The sequence below is a fragment of the Pyxicephalus adspersus genome, chromosome 2 (assembly GCF_032062135.1).
Source record: "Pyxicephalus adspersus chromosome 2, UCB_Pads_2.0, whole genome shotgun sequence".
Classification (NCBI taxonomy): domain Eukaryota; kingdom Metazoa; phylum Chordata; class Amphibia; order Anura; family Pyxicephalidae; genus Pyxicephalus; species Pyxicephalus adspersus.
The window spans coordinates 18,884,622-18,903,518 of NC_092859.1; the positions used below are offsets into that span (position 1 = coordinate 18,884,622).

Consider the following 18,897-nt stretch of genomic DNA (forward strand, 5'->3'; position numbering starts at 1 on the left):
TAAAATACCATGTTAGATTATATTCTGTTAAATAAAATCAGATTAAAAGCACGCCTATGTGATGAGTACAATAAAAAGGGATTGACGCCTAATAGTTCTGAGCAACAGCACACACACACATCTGGCTCCAAAGCCAATGATTGGGAATTAGGATGTTCTAGATTGATGTTTTTCAAACTTTGCAACATGGGGGACCCCTTAAAATAAATGTTGAGGTCTTCAGGCAACTCCTACTATAATTATCATATCCACAGCTTACAGTACATTTGTGTGGTGATCACTGGGAAGAATACCTCCTACATTGCTGGCCATTGGAAAAGCTGCCATTCATACAGATATCTAAAACGATCATTGGAATCTGTTCATCTGACTTGAGAGGCACACATTGCTCTTTTCTCAAAAACCCCTGAGAACCTCTGGAGAAACCTTGGTTGACAAATACTGATCCATCATTTTTAAAAAACATGGATGTGTCTACTATGAGTCTAATGTACAGAAGGCCAAGCTGTTTGTAATAAAGTGTTGTCTGCACTAATCTGCAGAACACTCAGCATCTCATTAGCAGAGCAGATAGATGTTGTTTCCTGCTAATCCTTGGTGGTGTCACATGGTAAATAAGAGATCAAACATGAATAGGTGTGAAAACTAAAGATTATCATAGGCCTAGAAAATGAAAATGGTCAATTAATAATCAGGGGGTCAAACCTTCATTACCTGGGACCTGTTTTCTGCTCACATCCTAACACCTATATCAACATGGATACATTTCTGGAACAATCATAGCAAATTAGCAAACTACTAAGCAAAAACATTAAAAGATATGGAAAATAGCAATTGCGTTCCAATTTTCTCTTCATTGGCATACCAGAGCACTGCAAGGGGCAAGTTCGGCTCCACCTTGTCACTTTTAATCTTATGCTGGCTTTAAATCTCCGTTCTCTTACAGCATGAACAGTGGAAAGAACCATTGTATAGGGCCCGGATGTTCAACAACAAATCAGAGGTCTAGAGTGGTTATAGTGAAATTCTTCCATTCTTCCAACAAAAAGAAGTGGGAATTTACCGCAAGAAAACAGAATGTGCATCAGAGATGGCAAGATTCTGATTTTGCTGGTGGAGATGGGGTCAGGTTTGCATTAATGTATCCAGCCACGCTTTGTGTGACCTGGAACGGAGAAACTAAGACATTTGATCACCGCCAAGTAGCCTTTAACTTTATCAAGCTGAGTGATGTAAGCTATTAAGAGAACTGAGTTGGAACATGTCAAACTCTCTCCTTCAACTATTTGGTTTGGCTTTTTTGTTTTTTTGTGAGTTTTTCATGAGTTTTGCATGTTTAGCTAAGTCTGAGGATTTTAGCAATTTTGTTAAAGAACAATGGGCCAACAGCTTGGATGACAACCTGGAACATTGTGATTCCCCAATCTTCTTTGGCACACCATCAATGCAGTAATGTGGGGACACATTATGGAATACACTAACCATAGGGGGGAGGAATAACAGGCGCAGGACATTATAAAAGGGCAGTTATAAAAACTTATAAAGACTACTTAACACAGGGGTCGACTCAATTTAAGAAGACTTAGCAGGAGGCAGTGATCAGCACCAATGAGCAGGTTGCCTCCAGAGGATAAACAAAAAACAATACTTTTATATTAACCCCATAATGAGACTTCTAATTAGTGGAACTCTTTCTGGTCTGATTGGAATGACATGGGAAACTCGTTAGGGGTGTCAGCTTTCACCTGTTCTTGTCTATTTGGCATTAAATCCTTTACTGAGACTTCTAGAACACTCCCTAGACTTTGAGGGTATACTCATGGGTAACCAAAGGGTTAAAGTCACAGCATTTGCAAATCATAGCCAAACCAAGACATGGTCTGCCAGCTGTTTTGCAGCTTTTGTCAAATTATGGAGTATTTTCAGGCTGCTCTATAAACCTGGAGAAATAAAAGCTAAATCTTCAGATATCAATTAATACTTAGGCCTAAGGAGCTCTAAGATCTTTATAAAATGTTCATTGCCTTTATCTGGGCAGATAAACAGGCTCATCTTACTATGTGCTTCCTCCAGCCCGTAAAAATAGGGGCCTAAACTTCCAAGAAGTAGAGTTGTACAGCTGGGCTGCAATTACTATTTACGTGAAGGACTGGATACTTGGTACACCTAATTATACTTACTCTACTAGATCAACAAATGATCCCAAATATGAGTTTTAATTACTTATTGCACATCAATAAGGACCTATTGCCTCCAGAGGGTCTTCAAAATCCCCTCCTGTACTCTTGCTGGTACATGTGGAACATGATTAGAGGAAGGTTTCAGCTTATTAGTCGTTCCTCGTACTTCCTTCCCCTTTGGGGAAACACAGATTTTACTTGTCTTCTGCAGATGCCCTCAGTGGCAGCGTGCCTTGGGTTTTGTTTTCTGAGACTAAAATATTTTGTGGTTTGTTTAAAAACACCATATCTCATGAGGTGGCATCCTCTTTATATCCATTTTTGAGAAACAAACCTTTTGCTTATCTGCAAATAAGATATTATGCAATTATAATTATTAAGGACCTCTCCTCTTTAAATTGGGTCAACCCATTGGATAAGTTGTTGTCTACTCCAAACCCACTGACACCCCTGTGTCAATTGTAGTCAGTTGTAGAGCCTGGAAATTGGTCTCCTCATCAATGTATAGGTAAATGACATTGAAACTCCAGCATGGGACTAAATTCTCCCTACACCACTCTTACCGAATGGGGACAAGTCCTACCTTAAGCTGCCTTAAATGTTGGTCCCTGAAGGCCATTTTTTACCACATGTTTTTAGAGTTGCCCCAAAATAAAAACACTTAGTGGGCTACCTATCTCAGACCCTAGGCTGGGCTTTGTTTGGGACCCTGACTGACTTCATAGGATGCAAGTCGATAAGGGTTGTACCAAGCTTCATTTTATTGTATCTCTGGTGGTGAAAGACCATTCTCCAAAAATGGATTAGTCCAGAGCCAGATAAATGTAGGGTTTGTATTCCAGATGGACTGGATAGAAACTTCTCTGGAATGAGAGTCACAAGCAAAATATTTTTTTAGGTATGGGAATCATATAATGTAAGTGTACTGTCAGCCACCATTGATATAGTTATGTACTTACTTTTTGCAGTAAGGCTGAGGACAGTTTCTTTATCATGAAGGACAGATTTTCCAGGTTGGACAGTCCTGTGCCTTTCCCCATAATGAGGGTCTGATATGACTTCATAATATGAGAGTATGCTTGTCCATCAAAACTGCTTGGAGTTCCCAATCCATGGTTGAAGTGGAAGACTAATTTGGTTTCTTTGCAGAAAAGTCAGTAAACCACATACAGCTGCTTTTTTCAACCAGGGTTCATTGGAATCCTAGGATTCATCCAGATGTTGTTAGGGGTTCCTTGAGCAATGAGTATTATAGTAGGGGGTGCCATGAAGATCTGAAAGTTCTTTCAAGGGGTTCAGCCATGTTATGAAGGTCAAAAAACATTGATGTAGAAGGATACAAGTTAAAATAATTCAACCAGGTCATCTCATCCCATATCTGTGATTTGTCACGATGTCTTAGAAGATGTTCTTCAGAGGATCTCTAAGGCTAAAGTGGTTTATATGGTTGGATATGTTCACACATGACTTTTCATGTCATGGATTACCAGCAAACGCTGTCAAAGAAACTGTCAAGAGTTAAGATATCCTCTTTATGAAACTAACATTTGTACAAAATTCTATGAGCTAACTATGTAAATTAGGTCTAATAAGTTTATAAAGTAACACGTCAAGAGCTTAAGCTCCCTAATACTATTACCAGTCAATCAATACTCTCAAAGACTGGATAAACAACAAAATGAAGCAAGTATATAATATTTTATATTAATTTTTTATTATTATACATACAATAACTGCACATTACATAGCAATATATTTTAGGAATTGAAAAACATATTTTCTTCTTAAGCAAGCAGATGTATTGTTACGTGTTATTTTTTATTTAATATTCCTTCATGCACAAGCATTGGAAAGCGCCTCATCTTCACCGGGGCACAGGAGAGACATCCAACATGCTTTGTATTGTATAGCTTCACCAAACTCTGTAAAACGAAAAAATTAAAATATGTTAATTTCCAAATCAACCAGAAAATGAAGCAAACCTAATAAACAACCAAAACATTTAACTTAAAATATTATACAATTGCCTAGTCCAGGCTAGGACTAGTTGTACTGACAAACCCTAATAAAATGTAACAATTTATTGCTGACTTTTCTTGACTCAATTCAAATTGGACTCCGCATTTAAGATTGACTTGCCTGTCCTTGGGAGTCAGGATAACTGACACTCCTCTAAATATCCAAAACAACTGCTAAATACATAATAAAAAAAGCACATACAATGTATACAGTAGTGGCATTACTGCTTTATTCCGACTCATCGGTTTTAAAAACCATCGACCCATCGCATTTTTTGAATTTTGAATGGTACTGATTAGGAATTTGTGAAAAATGCAATGGCATTGATCAGAGAAAAAAAAGTCAACACTTACCATAATAAAGGCATGGGGGGTGGGGTTGAAGGACTCACTCAAGTGAATGGGACAGGCTCCTTCACATCTGTAGGCATTAAACCTCTTGGGAAAGATGACTGCTTCACCCCATTCGAACTTCTCAACATTTATCATCATATTAACTCTTCGGCACAGGGATTTTCCGTTTTCAATTGAGTTGGTTGGGTATTTGTTCTTTAGGATGTGCTGTTGTAAATTTCTGGTCTTCTTGTGTCTCCTAATACCTTGTTCACTTGTTAATTTTGGTGACATCACATATTTAGATGACTTTACTGTTTGAATGAAGTTAAGATGTCCATTGATGTTAGTAGAAGGACTATCCTTAGTGAACACCATCAGTATAACTCTATCAGTAGATATATCTGTGCAGCTGTTCTCATGATCCCTCTGGGGTGAGCTTTCCTCTGCCATGAAGTTTTCATCATTAAAACTTCGACTCGTGTAGAGATAAGTATTCAAAATTTTGGTGAGGTTTAGGACTTTCCAGAAACCACCCAGTGGTATTAAGGAATCTGTGTGGACGGATCCCAGAAGCAGCCTCCCGGAATCTTCTTTGCTGTGGTAGATCTGCAGTGTCATATCTTGTGTTTCCTCTGAAGGAAGAAGGTGAATTCTTAACTCTGCCAATTGAATTTCATTATTGCTCGAGAGGGAGGACATGTCAAAGTATAGTGATCGATGATTGTCCATCTTGGTGCATCCTGTGGAAAATATGACAAAAACATAGCATTAATATTATTATCACTATTTTAAATAGACAGCTATTAAACCAATAAACATGTAATACACATTTAGATATATATTGTAATATCATTTAAAGTAATGTTTACCATTCAATATAAACCTTTAGGTAAGTAGGTTATGTATGTGAAATTGTAACAGCAAATTTGTCATATTTGATGCAAAAACAGAGGTGTTTTAGAGAAAAATAAGGCCCTAAAAACACTTTTAAGTTTTGAATTAGGTTTTTCAGTGTTTAATTAAGAAAACACTGTAATATATGATAAAGTATGTTAATAGGAGTAAGGTACTTACTTTTGGCAGTAAGGCTAAGGACGGTGTCTGAATCTTGAAGGACAGATTGTTCCGGGTTGGACAGTCCTGTGCCATTCCCCATAAGAAGGGTCTGATAGAACTCCATCATGAAAGGAGAGGACTTCATGTTATGAGAGTATGCTTGTCCAGGTCTTCTTGAGGTTCTTAATCCATGGTTGGATAGTTGAAGTGGAATTGTACTTTGGTTTCCTTGCAGAAAAGGAGGCAATCATTGAACCATAGAAAGGGCTGTAAGGTAAAGAATGGAATTCAGCCAGGTCATCTCTTCCCGGATCTCTGTCTTGCTCTGTCTTGATGTGCTGTGTCTCAGGAGATGTTCCTCAGAGGTTCTCCAAGACTGAAATGAGGTCCTTAGGATTCCTTCATATTTTATATAGTTGGATTAAAATTATGTTCACACTTTTGACCTTTTGTGTCATGAACCTTACCACTAAAGGGTGTCAAGGTTATTAGTAATACATTCAATCTTATTAGCATACAATGAAAAATTTAAATGATGTTTATTAATTCCACTGAGGTGTCAATTCCACCACATTTGTACACCTCATTATTCCAGAGACCAGAGTCCTTTTCCTTAACAGAGAATATGGAGTTCAAAGAAGGGAAGCAGACAATGGTGTATTACATTGCAGAGAGGCATTTAGATAGGTAGAGTTTTAAATTTTTTTAATGATGCCATAGTAATGAAATTTTGGAGGATGTTAGCCACAAGCTTCCCCCACTTGCACATACAATTTCAGTTTCCTCTTCTCTTTCCTCAGAGAAATTGGGGTTTAAGGAAGGGAATCAGACAGGGCAGCCTAGTATGACAGTCATAGTTTCATAGGTAGGCATAAATTTTTATGTTCTATTTAAAAATAGCTCCCTGCTATGTAGGTGGCTCCGGGAGTCCACATGTGCTCTATGGTATTTACTTTTAAAACAGCACCCCAAAAGTGGTATATTTAATCTTGTGACCCCATATCTTGAAATTCAAGTGTACCCTGAAAATGTCAAGTCATTACAACCCTTGGTTCAGGAGACATGAAGGTCTGAACAAAGTGAGTTGTTCCAGCCTTTATAGACACAGCCATCACATTGTGCTGCTAATGACATCATTGTACACACCCTTAGGATTGAACACGCTTCTCTGGATTGCACAGACCCATTTGTACACACCAAATGCTTCTTCTTCTTACAATGACACCCTAGGTGGCACCCCAGGAGACCTTATGAGAAATCTGGCCCTATATATATGACTATGGGTTTGCCTAATATTGTCTGATGAGATAACCTAAGTGATCAAGAAAACCTGTAATAGATCGGTTTTGGGATTGAAAACATTTGGAGAGCCTTTAATAAATCAGAACCATTGCTATGGTTGAATTGTGTCCCACTCTTTACAACATTGGTTCAGCTCACCATAAGGTCTTCTCACAACATTTTGGATTAGGATAAAATCTGGACTTTTAGGCCATTTTAGGCAAATTATTTTTATTGATTAGTTTAGAGTTTTTATAACAATTTTAAACAACATAAGATAAAGATGGTATTAAATACTTTATTAAAATAAAAAAAAGTATTTACTTGATTTATAAATTTTTTTTGCAATATAAACATTTATGTAATTTTTCATTTAATTTTGAAACTGTTTGGGATTCTAATGTATTTTTTTATTTAAATTTACCATTTACTTTAATAAGGATACATTGAATCACGGCCAGGATTTTAATGGTACTTTTTTTAGTAATATTTCTACAATTTCAGTTATAAACATATTTTCTGTGTATTTAAGGTAAACCCATATGTACATGCAGTAGAAACTTAAGAATTCAATGTTTCTTCAATCCTCTGTTGTTGTAGATTGTAACTGAATACACAATGACTGATTATTTTCAAAAAATTATATTCTATATATATTCATCATTACCCAATTAGTACTCTCAGGGATCAGAAAATATTAAACAAAATAAAGCAGGTATATTTAATAAATATCATAGTTTATTATAATCATTCATACAATAACTGTACATTATGTGTTAAATATATTTTAGGAATAAAAAATATTTTCTTTAAAAGCAAATACATTCATAATATTATATTTTATTATTAATCTTTATACAATAACTGTACATTACATATTATTATATTTTAGGAAGTGGAAAAAATATTCTCTTGATAAGCCTTTGTGCTTTATGAGATTTCATGTCTATGTCAGTAGTGCAGTCCAGCAATGGAAGTTTTCTTTTCTCTCATCATTCACTCAAAGTCATTATTTTGAATATTTTGATTACTTTTGGCTCTGTTCAGAATCCTCTGATTACTTAGCTTCTCTTCAGGATTTTTTAGATCTTCAATGGCATCCGCATTCCTCTACAATCATATCTTCCTGGTGTCTCAGCAACACTTTTCCACCTTCGTACAATAGCATGGACATGGGTCTGAACTTCACTGGGGCACAGGAGGAACAATCAACTTTCTCCGGATTGGTCAGCTTTACCAAACTCTGTAAAACAAAAAACAATATATATGTTAATTTCTAGATCTACCAGAAAATAAAAAAACAATCACATTAAACAACCAACACACTTAGCTCAATATCTAAGCATCCACTAAGGTGGGATTGGCTTGGATGCCAATTTTTAATCAAATGCTATACCCATAACTCAATATATTGCTGCCTTTTCTTGACTTTGTCCAAATTGGGACTCAACGTTTGAATGTAACATGCCTGTTCTTAAGAGTCCAGATATCTGGTACACCTTTAAAAATCAAAAAGGACCACTAAACACATAATTTAAAAGTATTTACAGTAAACTCACCATTATCCAGAATTCAAACAAACAGCAATCTCAAACAACTGGCTTGTCATCTGGCCAAATAAAGTATAATAAAACAGTTTAAATTAGGCATGCAATGCCATCAGTAAGCCAGTGATTGATGTAAATATTGGTATTTTAATACTAATATAATTTTGTTAGTACTATTTTGATAGTAACTCTCAAGCAGCAAGAGAGTACATCTACCAATCCCTGTGGTTGCCGGATAATGGGGAGTTTACTGTACAATATATATAATGAAAGCACTAAAGATAATTTTCTTCAATCACAATCCCATCAGTTCCTACTACACCACTATCTGCCTGATGGCATGCATTTTGCCAGAAACTTTAAATGGTACTTATCATTAGAAATTTCTGGAAAGGGCAGTGACATTTATCACAAAAAAAGAAAAACTAACAATTACCTTAATGTAGGCGTGGTTGCTTGGTTTGAACATGTCATTTAAAGGAATAGGACAGGCTCCTTCACATCTGTAGGCATTAAATCTCTTGGGAGAGATGACTATGTCCCCCAGTCCTAACGTATCGAAATCTACGATCATATCAACCTTTCGGCACAGCGATGGTTTGTGTTCTATGTTTCTTTCTGTGAAGTTGTATCGTTTTGCAAATCTCTTCATTCTTTGTCTTTTCATACCTTGTTCATATGTTACATTTGGTGTCATCACATATTTAGAGGCCTCTACTGTTTGAATGATGTTAGGAGAAGGACTATCCTTGGTGAACACCATCATTACAACTCTATCAGTAGATATATCTGTGCAGTTGTTCTCGTGATCCCTCTGAGGTGAGCTTTCCTCTGCCATGAAGTCCTCATAATTGGAACTCTGATTCAGTTGGAGATAAGTATTCAAAATTCCAGTGAGGTTCAGGACTTTCCAGAAGCCATTCAGTGTTATGAAAGAATCCATGTTCAAGGTTCCCAGAAGCTGGCTTTTTGAATGTTCTTTGCTGTGGTAGATCTGCAGTGTCATATCTTGTGTTTCCACAGAAGAAGGAAGGTAAATCCTTAACTCTGCCAGTTGAAGCTCATTTTTGTTCGAGAGAGAGGACATGTCAAAGTAAAGTGATCGGTGATTGTCCTTTTTTGTGCATCCTGAGAAAAATATGACAAAAACATAAGATTAATATCATTATAACTGTAATAAAAAGACATACTCAGATATTAAACATGTAGTAAAAAAATGTAATATACTTTTCGTTGTGGAAAATACAATTAAAACATATTGTATTAGGATAAGGGTTATTGTGATAAGAGCTATGTACTTACTTTTAGCAGTGAGGCTAAGGACAGTGTCTGAATCCTGAAGGATTGATTGTTCCAGGTTGGACAGTCCTGTGCCATTCCCCATAAAGATGGTCTTATAGAACTCCATCATGAAAGGTGAGGACTTCCTATCATGGGAGTATGCTTATCCATCAGGGCTGCTTGCAGTTGTCAATCCATTGATGGCTTGTTGAAGAGGAATTCTGCTTTGGTTTCCATGCAGAAAAGCTGGGAATGCTTGAACCATGGAGAGAGTTGACAGGTAAAGGATGGAAATCAGCCAGGTCATGTCTTCTGAGATCTTGTTGACTCTGTGTCACAGGAGATGTAGCTCAGAGGATCTCCAAGACTGAACTGAGATCCATGGGATTCCTTCACATTTTATATGGTGGGAGAAAAAATATGTTCACACCTATGACCTTATATGTAATGAAAATCAACAGCTGTCAAGGTAACTGTCAGGTGTTAAGTCTTCCCAGTTCAAAATAAGTAACACCTCTACATAATCCTATCAGCTAACTATATAAGCATTAAATAAGGTGTAATATGTTGTTTGAAAAATCAAGAAAGTCAAGAAAAACTAATATAAAAAATGTAATATTTTATGAAAGTGTTTGATTTTCATATATCATAAACCAAGTTTTGGGAAAACATTGTCTGTTTATTATATAGCTTACATATTGACTTATATTTAAAAAATCCTTAGGCTAAACCTACACAGCATTTAAACTTAATGTTTATTTCCTATCTATTTCAATGAGTCAGTCAATACCAGAGCATTTCTTGAAGAGCTGAAAAGGAAATCCTAGAGTGTTTGGGAAGAGTAAACCTGCCCATAAATGCCTCTCAAACACCCCCCAAAGACCCAGAAATGCCTTCCAAATGCCCCCAAATTGTTACAATCATTTATTATTACTCCAAATGCCCTCCAATGACATAAACGGGTATTATTGGGCATTTATCTGCCATATATCTTGGTTTAAAGCAGAACTAAAGCCCCATGATTCTGCTATCTGCATTCCACCATCACCATCTCCCTTTCATCTTCTTCCTCTTTCTTGCCCGTCATGATTGGCCAAGTCAGGATGACATAAATCCATCATAGGGCACCACCATCCTTCATTCATCTTTTTCTTTGGCCATCCTGATTGGCTGAGCTGGGATGATGTTACTCCAGTGCAGGCACACAGGAGTTCATTAATTCCTGATACACACAAGGGTTTCCTTTACACCCAAAATTGACTGGCAGTTCAGTTGTTTTTTGCATTTCACTGGCACAATCTGGTAGGTAAGTTGCTTCTTTTTCACCATGCAACGCCACCAAGGATTAGTAGGCAACAACACAATATCTGCCCTGCTAATGGCATGCTGGGGGTTCTGCAGATTAGTACAGACACCACTTTATTACAAACAGTTTGGTCTTCTGTACTTTAGAATCATAGTCGAAACCTCCTTGTTTTTTTTTTTAATTATAGATCAGTATTCCATAAATAAAGTGCTAATTATTTTTATTCCAAAAAAATGATATTTAAGGCAAAAGATGGGTATTACATACATGTCCTGGGACATGGCATACTTCCATCCTGAGATACAGGGCAGTAATCCTTGGGGTGGCAGACAGTACCTGGGAATAGCAGAAGAAGATTCTTTGACACTTCCTAATCTGTCCGGAGCCGGAGTTGCTGCAGAGTGCCAGAAGTGGCACTTATCAATGAGATGTCTCTGGTAATCTCATTTCTAATCCATGAAATTAATAATGCACCATTTTTATAAATCAGGTTTATGATATTCTTTAGTATTCACGCCTGCTCATCTTTTATCTCTTTTTCACCATGTGACACCACCAAGGATTAGCAGGCAACAACATCTATCTGCTCTGCTTATGAAATGCCTAGGCTGGGGTGGTATGCAGAATATTACAGACACCGCTTTATTACAAACAGTTAGGCCTTCTATACTTTAGGGTCATATTAGAAACCTTCATGTTTTTATTCCAGTGCAGAATTTCTCAACTAGGGTTCCTCCAGTAGTTGTTAGGGGTGCGTTGAGCAATGAGCAATTCGTGCTTCTCATGTCAGTTTGACAGATTCCGATAATCGTTTTGGCTATCTGTATGAATGTCAGCTTGCCCAATGGCCAGCAATGTGGGAGGGATTCTTCCTACTGAGCAACATACTGCTGTGCTATGAGCTGTGCTATAGTACTTATAGCAGGGGGTCCCTGAAGACCTGAATTTATTTCATGTTAAAGAGGTCCAGGAACATTGATCTAGAGCATCCTAATTCTTAATCACTGGCTTTGGAGCCACACGTGTCTGGGCTTTTGCTCCACCTTTTATGCAGAAATCCATCTTATATTGTACACATCACATAGGCATGCAGTTAATCTGGTTTTATGTAGCAAGATATTATCTAAATGTGTTATTTTATTAGATTGTTTAGACTAACCGAAAACCCAAGGTTTATATATTTAATCCTCTGGTGCTCCTGATTATGGTCCCTTCAGGACTAGGGGATCTGTGCTCCCCATACCGGTAGATCCACTTACCCCAGAACCCTTTCTAGTCAGCTCTGTCTAGGAAGCTCCAGACAACCATATTGGGCTGTTTTTTTAAATCTCTCCAAATAATTTCCTGTTATGTGGCAAATGTTTTCAGTCCTTGACCAAATCTTTTCCAGGTTTACAGATGCCAGTACATATTTGTTACATGGTCTCTTCCCAGTCACGTCATTCTGCCTATATAAAGTGACTTTTCCTCTGTCATAAAGTCTTTAAACTGCGACTCAGATAGAGATAAGTATTCATGTCCAGATCTCAAACAATTTTGTGAGGTCTAGGACTTTCCAGAAGCCACCCAGTGTTAGGAAGGAATCTGTGTGAGAAAGTATGTTAATAGGAGTTATGTACTTACTTTTGGCAGTAAGGCTAAGGGCAGCATCTGAATCTTGAAGGACAGATTGTTCCAGGTTGGACAGTCCTGTGCCATTCCCCATAAAGAGGGTCTGATAAAACTCCATCATGAAAGGTGAGGACTTCATGTTATAAGAGTATGCTTGTCCATCAAGTCTGCTTGAGGATCGTAATCCATGGTTGGATTGTCGAAGAGGAATTCTGTTTTGTTTCCTTGCAGAAAAGGAGGCAAACCTTGAACCATGGAATGGGCTTTAGGGTAAAGAATGGGATTCAGCCAGGTCATCTATTGCCAAATCTCAGGTGCTCTGTTTTGATTTGCTGTGTTTAAGGAGATGTTCATCAAGGGATTTCCATACCTGAAATGTGGTCCTTTGGATTCCTTCACAATATTATTATTATTATTATTATTATTTTTATTATTAATAATAATAATAAACAGGATTTATATAGCGCCAACATCTTACGCAGCGCTGCACATTTTATATGGATGGATGAAAATTATGTTCACGCCTAAGACTTTGAGATCATGGATTAGCAGTAAAGGCTGTCAAAGTAAAGGTGTTAAGCCATCCTGTTCATAAAACTAACACTTGTACAAAATTCTATCAGCTAGCTATGTAAATGAGGTGTAATTAGCTGATAAAGTAACAAGTCAACAGCTTAAGCTCCCTAATACCATTACCAGTGAGTCAGTCAATACTCTCAAAGACTGGAAAAACAACAAAACAAAGCATCTATATTAATAATTATTTATTTTTTAATATTTTACATACAATGACTGTACATTACATAGCAATATATTTTAGGAATTGAAAAACATATTTTCCTAAAGCAAGCAGATGTATTGTTACATATTATTTATTATCTATACAACTGTACATTACATATTATTATATATTTGGCATAAAAACGTAATTTCTTGAAAAGCAAATATAATATTACACATTAGATTTTTTTTATTATTTTTCATACAATACCTGTACATTACATGTCATATTTAGGAAATGAAATACATACATTTATTGTAGGTATACAATACATATTAGATTTCATTTAATATTACAATAACTACATTACATATAATTATATTTAGAAATTGAACAACATATTTTCTTTAAAAGCAGATATGTTCATTATTTAACGAATATTATTATTATAATATACTGTACATTATAAAATGTATTTTCAAAATTAAAAAAACATACGTCCTTTATAAAGTCTTTGTCCTTTATGAGCGGAGTTTTGTGTCATGATTTTGATAAACTTTATTGGCATCCACATTCTTCTACAATCATATCATTGTGGTATTTCATCACTACCTTATCACCTTCATGCACAAGCATTGCAAAGCGCCTCATCTTCACCGGGGCACAGGAAAGACATCCAACATGCTTTGTATTGTATAGCTTCGCCAAACTCTGTAAAACAAAAAAATAAACATATGTTAATTTCCATATCAACCAGAAAATGATAAAGAAAACATAATAAACAACAAAAAAATTTAATTTAACATTATACATTTGTTAAACCTAGGGCAGGGCTAGTAGGAATGACAAACCCCAATAAAAATTGTAACAATAACTCGATTTATTGCTGACTTTTCTTGACTCATTCAATTTGGACTCAACATTTGAAATTGACTTGCCTGTCCTTAGGAGTCAAGATACCTGACACTCCTCTAAATATCAAAAAGAACCACTAAAAACATATTAAAAAATACATACAATGAATACAATAGTGGCATTACTGCTTTGTTCCGACTCATCGTTCATCAAAGACATTGATTCTTCCTACACTGCAGTCCGTCTAATGGCGTGCATTTTTAAAATAATAAATGGTATAATAAATGATTAGGAATTTATAGAAATGACATTTATCCGAAAAAAAATTGACACTTACCATAATAAAGGCATGGGGGGTGGGGTTGAAGGACTCACTCAAGGGAATGGGACAGGCTCCTTCACATCTGTAGGCATTAAATATCTTGGGAAAGATGACTGCGTCACCCCATTCGAACTTGTCAACATTTATCATCATATTAACTCTTAGGCACAGGGATTTTCCGTTTTCAATTGAGTTGGTAGGGTATTTGTTCTTACGGATGTGCAGTTGTAAATTTCTGGTCTTCTTGTGTCTACTAATACCTTGTTCACTTGTTAATTTTGGTGACATCACATATTTAGATGACTTTACTGTTTGGATGAAGTTAAGATGTCCATTGATGTTAGTAGAAGGACGATCTTTAGTGAACACCATCAGTACAACTCTATCAGTAGATATATCTGTGCAGCTGTTCTCATGATCCCTCTGGGGTGAGCTTTTCTCTTTCATGAAGTCTTCATCATTAAAACTGCGACTCGTGTGGAGATAAGTATTCAAAATTTTGGTGAGGTTTAGGACTTTCCAGAAGCCACCCAATGGTATTAAGGAATCTGTGTGGACGGATCCCAGAAGCAGCCTCCCGGAATCTTCTTTGCTGTGGTAGATCTGCAGTGTCATATCTTGTGTTTCCTCTGAAGGAAGAAGGTGAATTCTTAACTCTGCCAATTGAATTTCATTATTGCTCGAGAGGGAGGACATGTCAAAGTATAGTGATCGATGATTGTCCATCTTGGTGCATCCTGTGGAAAATATGACAAAAACATAGCATTAATATTATTATCACTATTTTAAATAGACAGCTATTAAACCAATAAACATGTAATACACATTTAGATATATATTGTAATATCATTTAAAGTAATGTTTACCATTCAATATAAACCTTTAGGTAAGTAGGTTATGTATGTGAAATTGTAACAGCAAATTTGTCATATTTGATGCAAAAACAGAGGTGTTTTAGAGAAAAATAAGGCCCTAAAAACACTTTTAAGTTTTGAATTAGGTTTTTCAGTGTTTAATTAAGAAAACACTGTAATATATGATAAAGTATGTTAATAGGAGTAAGGTACTTACTTTTGGCAGTAAGACTAAGGACGGTGTCTGAATCTTGTAGGACAGATTGTTCCAGGTTGGACAGTCCTGTGCCATTCCCCATAAGAAGGGTCTGATAGAACTCCATCATGAAAGGAGAGGACTTCATGTTATGAGAGTATGCTTGTCCAGGTCTTCTTGAGGTTCTTAATCCATGGTTGGATAGTTGAAGTGGAATTGTACTTTGGTTTCCTTGCAGAAAAGGAGGCAATCCTTGAACCATGGAAAGGGCTGTAAGGTAAAGAATGGAATTCAGCCAGGTCATCTCTTCCCGGATCTCTGTCTTGCTCTGTCTTGATGTGCTGTGTCTTAGGAGATGTTTCTCTTAGGTTCTCCAAGACTGAAATGAGGTCCTTAGGATTCCTTCACATTTTATATGGTTGGATTAAAATTATGTTCACACTTTTGACCTTTTGTGTCATGGACCTTACCACAAAACGGTGTCAAGGTAAGTGTCATGTGTTAAATCTTCACCTTGTTGTTAGTAACACATACAATCCTATAAGCATACAATGTAAAATTCAAATGAGGATTATTAATTCCATGAAGGTATCATTTCCACCACATGTCACAATGTGTACACCTCATTGTTCCAGAGACCAGAGTCCTTCACCTTACCATGACTTTTTGATAGGTAGAGTTGTTTATGTTCTAATGATGCCCTAGAGATGAAAAGTATCTTACACCTCCATGTTCCAGAGATATTAGAGTTCAAGGCAAGCAGACAATTGTGTTACATTGCAGAGCAGTATTTAGATAGATTGAGTTTTTTATGTTGTTATGATGCCATAGTAATGATATTTTGGAGCATGTTAGCCACATGTTTCCCCCACTTGCACAATTTCAGTTTCCTCTTCCCATTTCTCAGAGAAATTAGGGTTCAAGGAAGGAAAGCAGACAGGGTAGCCTATGGTAGTATGAAAGTCATAGTTTCATGATCTGGTAGGCATACAATTTGAAATTATTTTTAAATAGCTCCCTGCTTTTTAGGTGGCCCAGGGAGTCCACAAATTGCATGTTCAATTTAGGGTTCCTAGAAGCACTTGCTTTTCAAACAGCATCCCCAAAGTTGTATTTTCAGAGGGTTTTAAACATGTGACCCGATATCTTGAAATTCAAGGTACTAATATATTTCAGAGTACCCGGTGTAGGCTGCACCTCAGGAGACCTTATGAGAAATCAACCCTATATATGATAGGGTTTCCCAAAGCCTATTGAGGAAAGTATTGGCCGACAGGATAACCAAGGTGATCAAGAAAACCTGTAATAGTTCTGGTTTGGGATTGAAAACATTTCTCAAATAATAGGAAACATTTTTTAGAAAATTGTTGCAGGTTTGCTGGATCCCCCAGGTCCTCCCATGATAGTCTATTTTCCAAAGCCTTGGAGAGCTTTTAGTAAATCAGAACCATTAATGTGGTTGAATTTTGGCCCACTCTTCTTTACATTAGTTGATTAGGATGGAATCTGGTTATTTTAGGCAAAACTCTTTTATTATTTAATATAGGGCTTGTATAACAACTTGCAAACAACATCAAATAAAGATGGTTTAAATAAGAAAATTATTAAACACGTTATTAAAATAAATACATTATATTCATTTGATTTATAACAATTTTTTACAATATAAAAATGTATGTAATTTGTTAATTTATTTTTGAAACTGTTTGGGATTCTGATCAGGATTTTAATGTTACCTTTTTAAGTAATATTTCTACAATTTCAGTTTTAATTGTAATTTGTGTGTATACAATGAGTATTACAGAAGGGGTTCCCTGAAGACATTCTTTGAAGGGGTTCACGCATGTTAAAAAGGTTGAAAAACACTTATGTAGAGGGTTGCAAGGTAAAATAATTCAGTCATCTTATCACAGATCTCCTGCAATTTGTTATGATTTGCTTTCTCAGAGATTTGTCTCAGAATATGTTTAACTGAAGATTTCTAAGACTGAAGTGAAATCCTTAGGATTCCTTTGCATAATATATGGATGGATTAAAAATATGTCCACACATGGATTACCAGTAAAGGCTGTCAAATTAACTGTCAGGTGTTAAGCCATCTTCTGCATGTAACTAACACTTGTACAAAATTCTATGAGCTAACTATATAAATGAGTTGTAATAAGCTGATAAAGTAACAAGTCAACAACTTAAGCTCCCGAATACCATTACCATTTTCTTTAAAAGCAGGTATATTATTATACATTAGTTTTATTAATATTCATACAATATCTGTACATTATATTTCAAGTTATATGATTTTGTTATTGTACCATTAATATTAATATTATTATTATTATTATTAATATTTATGAGGATTACAATTGTATTTTGTTTTGTTGAAAAATCATTGTTAGTATTATTAAAATATTAATATTGTAGGTCTCCATGTTCCTGATGAAGCAAACTGCGTTTCGTGAAACGTGTAGAACACTTTGCATGAGACCACACATTATATGGTAATCTAATGTTATTTCATAATTGTTTTAAAATGTTTTCAATCAATACAAAAACTCTTTTATGTTTTTAATAATGTATAAGTGTATGTTATTATTATAATGTTAATATATTATATTGTATATTATATTGTTAGTATTAATGCCTCATGATCACTGGGGCACAGGAGGAACATTCAACATGCTTTGTACTGAATAGCTTCACCAAACTCTGTAAAACAAAAAAATAAAAATATGTTAATTTCCATATTAACCAGAAAATGACAAACATTAAACAATCAAAGCTTTTAATTATATAAATTTAGCAAATCTAAGGTAGGACTAGTTGAAATGACAAACCATGTAGGGCAGTGTTTTTCATCCAGGGTTGTTGGGGGTTCCTTGAGTAATGAGTAATTATAGCAAGGGTTCCTTAAATACCTGAATATTCTTTCGAGGGGTACAACTATGGTAAAAAAAGGCTAAAAAAACACTGATGTAGAGGGTTGTGAGGTAAAATAATTCAGCCAGGTCATCTCATCCCAGATCTCCTGTGATTTCTCAAGATTTGCTTTGTCTTAGAAGATGTTCCCCTGAAGATGACATTAAATTTATTTGATTTATAACAATTTTTACAATATAACAATTTATGTAATTTTTTATTTATTTTGAAACTGTTTGGGATTCTGATCAGGATTATATTGTTACCTTTTTTTAGTAATATCTCTACAATTTTAGTTATAAATGTAATTTGTGTGTATTTAAAGTAAACCCATATGTACATATAAGAGAAACTTAGGAATTTAATGTTTCTTCAAACCTCTGTTGAATATAGTAACTCAATACACAATTAAAAAAT

General features: G+C 35.6%; 3 protein-coding genes across 3 annotated transcripts; all 3 read right to left on the reverse strand.

Moving 5' to 3' along the window:
* Positions 1-3,991: 3,991 nt before the first annotated feature.
* On the reverse strand, positions 3,992-5,735 carry LOC140322335 (nodal homolog 2-A-like). Its single transcript, XM_072398913.1, has 3 exons — positions 5,609-5,735; positions 4,553-5,274; positions 3,992-4,102 (listed from the first exon to the last, which is right to left on the reverse strand). Exons 1-3 carry the CDS (start codon positions 5,733-5,735, stop codon positions 3,992-3,994), a joined length of 960 nt encoding a protein of 319 aa, XP_072255014.1.
* Positions 5,736-7,961: 2,226 nt separating this feature from the next.
* Positions 7,962-9,829, reverse strand: LOC140324949 (nodal homolog 2-A-like). The gene is made up of 3 exons (XM_072403061.1): positions 9,721-9,829; positions 8,855-9,546; positions 7,962-8,114 (listed from the first exon to the last, which is right to left on the reverse strand). The coding sequence occupies exons 1-3, from the start codon at positions 9,827-9,829 to the stop codon at positions 7,962-7,964; spliced, it is 954 nt and encodes a 317-aa protein (XP_072259162.1).
* A 3,568-nt stretch (positions 9,830-13,397) lies between these two features.
* Positions 13,398-17,072, reverse strand: LOC140324950 (nodal homolog 2-A-like). Its single transcript, XM_072403062.1, has 3 exons — positions 15,586-17,072; positions 14,530-15,251; positions 13,398-14,048 (listed from the first exon to the last, which is right to left on the reverse strand). The coding sequence occupies exons 1-3, from the start codon at positions 15,866-15,868 to the stop codon at positions 13,896-13,898; spliced, it is 1,158 nt and encodes a 385-aa protein (XP_072259163.1). The 5' UTR covers positions 15,869-17,072; the 3' UTR covers positions 13,398-13,895.
* Positions 17,073-18,897: the final 1,825 nt, after the last annotated feature.

Coding starts and splice junctions, on each gene's coding strand:
- LOC140322335 (XM_072398913.1), bottom strand. CDS start 5,735: ATGAAGTCCTCTCCTTTCATGATGGAGTTCTATCAGACCCTTCTTATG. Junction 5,275..5,608: donor CCTTAGCCTTACTGCCAAAA/GTAAGTACCTTA, acceptor TATTTTCCACAG/GATGCACCAAGATGGACAAT. Junction 4,103..4,552: donor CCCCCCATGCCTTTATTATG/GTAAGTGTTGAC, acceptor TTCGTTTTACAG/AGTTTGGTGAAGCTATACAA.
- LOC140324949 (XM_072403061.1), bottom strand. CDS start 9,829: ATGATGGAGTTCTATAAGACCATCTTTATGGGGAATGGCACAGGACTG. Junction 9,547..9,720: donor CCTTAGCCTCACTGCTAAAA/GTAAGTACATAG, acceptor TATTTTTCTCAG/GATGCACAAAAAAGGACAAT. Junction 8,115..8,854: donor GCAACCACGCCTACATTAAG/GTAATTGTTAGT, acceptor TTTGTTTTACAG/AGTTTGGTAAAGCTGACCAA.
- LOC140324950 (XM_072403062.1), bottom strand. CDS start 15,868: ATGACCTGGCTGAATTCCATTCTTTACCTTACAGCCCTTTCCATGGTT. Junction 15,252..15,585: donor CCTTAGTCTTACTGCCAAAA/GTAAGTACCTTA, acceptor TATTTTCCACAG/GATGCACCAAGATGGACAAT. Junction 14,049..14,529: donor CCCCCCATGCCTTTATTATG/GTAAGTGTCAAT, acceptor TTTGTTTTACAG/AGTTTGGCGAAGCTATACAA.